This window comes from Nyctereutes procyonoides, unplaced genomic scaffold (genome assembly GCF_905146905.1).
Source record: "Nyctereutes procyonoides isolate TBG_1078 unplaced genomic scaffold, NYPRO_anot_genome, whole genome shotgun sequence".
Taxonomy (NCBI): domain Eukaryota; kingdom Metazoa; phylum Chordata; class Mammalia; order Carnivora; family Canidae; genus Nyctereutes; species Nyctereutes procyonoides.
This window is the reverse complement of record NW_026575126.1, coordinates 70,608,580-70,613,460: the sequence shown is the minus strand read 5'-3', so window position 1 is coordinate 70,613,460 and position 4,881 is coordinate 70,608,580. Positions and strand designations below refer to the sequence as shown.

The 4,881-nt window shown below is 60.3% G+C and overlaps 1 protein-coding gene across 1 annotated transcript; it reads left to right on the top strand.

Annotated features, from left to right (window-relative positions):
- Positions 1-3,603, top strand: LOC129520079 (uroplakin-3b-like protein 1). The gene is made up of 6 exons (XM_055341021.1): positions 1-125; positions 1,124-1,276; positions 1,473-1,692; positions 2,215-2,291; positions 2,544-2,664; positions 3,358-3,603. The coding sequence occupies exons 1-6, from the start codon at positions 44-46 to the stop codon at positions 3,464-3,466; spliced, it is 762 nt and encodes a 253-aa protein (XP_055196996.1). The 5' UTR covers positions 1-43; the 3' UTR covers positions 3,467-3,603.
- Positions 3,604-4,881: the final 1,278 nt, after the last annotated feature.

Genomic DNA, 4,881 nt, shown 5'->3' with positions numbered 1-4,881 from the left:
CGCTGCAGACAGACTGACAGACAGACAGACACTCGGCCTGGCCATGGGGCTCAGTGGGGGTCAGTATGGGCTGCCAGTGCCACTGTTGCTGCTGCTGACCTGCCTCCAGCGGGGGACAGCCCTGGGTGAGTGAAGGGGAGCAGGGCACTCTGTCTCCAGCTTCAGGAGGACAGATCTACCTCCTCCAGCTGCCTCCCAAGCCCCAAGTCTGGGTGGGTCAGGGGAGGTGGCCCACCAAAGAGGTCACAAGAGATAGACACCTGTCCCCACAGCCCAAGACAGGAGAGTGAGTAACGCTCCTTCATTCTCTTTAGGGTCCTCATCCTCATGGGTCCTGAGCCCCCATCCTATTCTCACCAATGTCTCCCCACTGTCCCCTCCTTCCTGTCCCCAAGGAGAGGTTTAAAGATGTTGACAAGAACCATCCCTCCTTGAAGAAAGCTCTGGAAGCCCTCCAGGCATGGCTGCAGGCATTGGTTACTGTGGGCTCTTAAACTGGAGGTACTTAAGAGGTGCAGCCCCTCTCATCTGGGCTACTCTACTCCTTCTCCCTCATTAAGTGGACATTAAGTACCTGCTGTATGCAGTGTGCACCAGGCCTCAGAGACAGAAGTGGGGGCTCTGCGGAAGGAGAGGTGTAGCCCTGAACCTTTGGAGCTGAATGAAATGGAAATGAATCATACTGAACCCAACAGAGAGAGGGAAAGGATTCTGGAGACTGGCGGGGGAAAGCCACCTCCCCTTTCTGCTGCTGGGGAGGGTCCTCCTGTGCCTCCATGGCTTCCCCAGGCCCCGTGCAGGGCAGAGACCCTAGTGACTCAGGTGGGGCAGGATCTCCCTCTTGACCCCTGCTAGTAGACTAGCAAGGCAAGGGGCAGGGGCTGGACTCAGGCCCCCGCCTGTGACCCACGGGCACAGAGTTGCTAGGAGGCCTCCTGATTTGTGCCTGACCGCAGCTTCTAGAGAAAGCCTCCACTCCTCCCTCAGATCAGGGCTCCCGAATCAAGTCTGTGCCTCCCCCCTCAGGCTGGGGCTTCCAGAACCATGACTTCTCCCTCAGACCAGGCTGTGGGGGCTTGGCTGTCCTGCTGAGCCTCTTCCATCTGCCCCCCACCTGCTCCAGAGCACATCAGCTACGTGCCCCAGCTCTCAAACCGCAGCCTGGCAGGGACACTCACCCAGTCCACCTTCACACTGGAGCAGCCCAGGGGCCAGTTCAGTCACCGCAGCATCTCTGACTCTGATGCCATCTGGCTGGTGGTGGCCCACAGCAACGGTGGGTGCTGCGGGGGCGGGCTTCGGTTTCCCTCTGTGAACAGGGGCAGGAGGCCTGGGAGGAACAGCAAGCGTGGGGGAGGGTTGGCAGGTTTTGAGGGGCTGTGGTACAGGAAGGCCGTCTGGCCTGGCAGGAGGCGGGGGGGGGGGAGCCCTGCCCCTGCAGCCGTCACTGTCTGACCTGCAGTAACCCTCAGCCACCCAGAACTTCAGTGCCCCACAGAGGGTGGAGGACATCCCTGTCCCTGAAGACTTCACCCGGAGGGGCTACTACCTCACACTGATGGCCAACCGCTTGCTCTACCTGGGCAACCAGCCAGGCAACCAGCTCCGGGTCCTCCGCGTTGGCAATGATACCAGCTGCTCCCGCACCAAGAGGGGCTGCAACCACCCCCTGCCGGGCCCAGGCCCCTACCGGTGAGCTCCTGCCAGGGCTCAAACCCCGGCCTGGGGCAGCTCCCTGCTCAATGCTTGGCTTTCTATGGGCGGGAGCGGGGGGGGGGGGGGGGGGCGGGGGGCAGGGGCCAGGGCTGGGGAGGTCTCGGTGACTTCTCCCTTCTTTCTTGAGCAGAGGGTCCACCACTTGCACCTCTGCCCCCATGGGCCATCTGGACCCCACAGGAGATTTCCCCATCTAGGCAGGATGTGCCCCAGCCCATCTCCCCTTACTTGGGTCTTGATTCACTGATATTGGGTGCTGGGGATCTAGACCATTCCACACACATTTCCTAAGTGAGGACATTAAGGACCAGTGATGGTGAGGGATGCACCCAAGGCAACACAGCTGGGAAATGTCACAGCTGGAATTGAGGCCCCTTCTGGTGGGTTCTAAGGCTGGCTTTTAGGCCAGTCTGCACTTCTCTCCCCCACCCCTCCATCCCCCAGGCCCTGAAAGTCAGGGCCAGAGGCCTCACTCCCCATCCTGGGTCTTCTTCTCAGAGTGAAGTTCCTGGTGATGAGTGACAAGGGACCTGTAGCTGAGACAGAGTGGTCCAACGAGACCCACCTACAGCGAGGTAAGGGACTGGTAAAACACTGGGGCGGGGGGGTCTGGGGCCCGGGGGCTCCTGAGGAAGGGCTGGGCTGGGGAGATGGGGCCAGCCCCCCATCACAGGCACCATTACCACCCCGCTGCCTGCCGGTGCCCCTCCCCGAGCTGGGGAGAGGGATGGTCTGTCTGGAGGCCGTCCCAGGTCCCTCTTCTCAGGTCGGATCTCTCCTCCTTCCACTGCTCTGCCTGCCTGGGGAAACCCCCTCATGCCCCTCAGCTGAGAGGCTGCAGGCTGCCCCAGGCCCCCAAAGCACGGGCACCGTGGTCATCATTGCCATTTTGTCGGTCCTGCTGGCTGTCCTCCTCACTGCCCTCCTTGCTCTGCTTATCTACACCTGGTAAGTGGACAGGGTCTGGGCCCCCTGGGAGGGGTGGGGTCTCTGACCGGGACCACCTCTTATGCCCCCAGAAGACAGCAGGTCGTGCGAGTGTGTGTGCACAGGAAACCCTCCTCCTCTATCCCTCTGGGCCTGCCAATTGCTGTCAGGAGCTGTTGGGGGCAGGGCGAGTCTGCGCTCTCGGAGCGGGCCCCATGTGACCCCTGGCGGCAACCGCTGGACTTGCGAGTGGGGGCTGGCTCCAGATACTTCCGGTGGGGTACACCCAGATGCAAAAGTCAGGCAGATCTGCTGAGCAGGGATAGAGGAGAGTGGGGGTGCTGCACTGCTGGATCTGTGAAGTTTATATTTCTTAAAGATTTTATTCATTTATTCATGAGAGACACACAGAGAGAGGCAGAGACGCAGGCAGAGGGAGAAGCAGGCTCCATGCAGGGAGCCTGACATGGGACTCGATCCCGGGACTCCAGGATCATGCCCTGAGCTGAAGGCAGACGCTTAACTGCTGAGCCACCCAGGTGCCCCTGGATCTGTGAAGTTTAGAGGAAGACCCTGGATCTCTTTGGCTAAGCCAGCCTGGCCAGTTGAGCCTCAGTTTCCCCAATGCTCCTATGCCTAGAGCTCCAAGCTGTGGGCAGTAACTGTGGGGCTTGGATCAGGCCCTAAGTTCCTCTTCTCTCTCTTCCCCTGCAGCTATGACATCCATGGGAGCACTCCCATTTCGGGCCCCGAGCAGTCAGTGTGCGTGAGAAGATATGACACCCACCACATGATCAGCCCTCCAGCCGTGGGGGGCTCCTGAGAGGTTCTCACCTACCCCTCAGCCTTGTCCCTGGTCCAGGCTACAAATTCTGGACTGGGGGCATGCCCTGCAGCTGCTGGAGCCCTGGGAAGAGAGTGTTTCCAAGTGAGGGTAGGGAGAGGGTACCTTAGCCCAAAACTGGGCCTGTCCTTGTCAGAAATAAATGTCCCCAGCACCACCACCCCCTGCACATCTATGTTGTACTCCTGAGCAGTCAGTCTCTCTGAACCCCTGTCCCCAGCTTCCCTGCAGGGGGAAGGAGGCAGGTACTCAGGAGGATGTGAGTCCAGGGTCCCAGGCTGGCTGAGCCATCTGCATCCAGGTAAGCTTCTCATCTGGCCTCAGTGTCACTCTCTGGAAGATGGGGATGATTACACTGGCCTCACTGGGCCAAGTTTCCGCTAAACCAGTGAGGCAAATGTGTTCATCCTGTCCTGGCTACTCCATCCCCACAGCATCCTCCCTGTGGTCCCCTCCCCAGGTGGCCCACTCTATAGCCCCCCTCTGGCTGGAGGGCTTAGAGCCTCTGAGCTTCACACCCAGCTCTAAGCTGGCTCTGGGTGTTGGGGGATGGACGTGCATGTGATGCTATGGCTCAGCCCAGAGCTGACTCTAGCCCCAAACCTAGTCCAAGGCGTCTGGCATTTGTTATCATCAGCCCCACTCTGGGCCAGGCTCTGCGGGGCGAGAGATGACCCATGCGGAATCCTGCCCTCAAGCCACCCAGTGCTGTGGGGGAAGAGAAGGACACCAGCACTCAGGGAATAGAGGGAATGCAGGTCCCAGAGATCCAGATGAGGCTTCAGAAGAGGCTTTATGGGCAAATGCAGCCTTGGAGAAGGAGCAGCATTGCGCCAGGTGACACAGGAAAGGTGCACAGGTTGGGGGGAATAGCATACTCAAAGGCCTAGGAGCCACCAGGGGCCGGTGGATGGGCAGGTTTGGGGTGGTGAGAGGATAGGGTAAGGGATGGCAGGGAGGCATCCCTGCCTAAGGGAGAGGCAGCCTGTGCCACGTGCCCCTGGGGCAGGGGGTGGGGAAGGAGGGTGCTGGCTGGGTTCCCAGGTGCCTCTCTCTGGGAGGTGCAAATGGCCCTAATTGGTTTATGAGCCCACGCAGAGCATCCGGCTCCTGCTCTGGAGGAAATCCTCGGAGACCATGGGGGAGCCAGGCTGGGAGGGGCAGGGAGGGGCAGGGAGGGGCGGGGGGCAAACAAGCCTCTACCCTCTGCCTACATCAGCCTTGGTCTCTCCATAGCCTTTTTGGAGCAGCCATGAGCCCCAACCCTGGGGCTGGGTGACTCTGGACACATCACTTACCCTCTCTGGTCCTCTCTTTCCCTTTATGTAAAAAGTGAGGATTGAACTGGGCACAAGCCAACACCCTGTAGGGTCGGGCCTGGCAGGAAACAGATG

Coding starts and splice junctions, on each gene's coding strand:
- LOC129520079 (XM_055341021.1), top strand. CDS start 44: ATGGGGCTCAGTGGGGGTCAGTATGGGCTGCCAGTGCCACTGTTGCTG. Junction 1,693..2,214: donor CCGGGCCCAGGCCCCTACCG/GTGAGCTCCTGC, acceptor TCTTCTTCTCAG/AGTGAAGTTCCTGGTGATGA. Junction 2,665..3,357: donor GCTCTGCTTATCTACACCTG/GTAAGTGGACAG, acceptor CTTCCCCTGCAG/CTATGACATCCATGGGAGCA.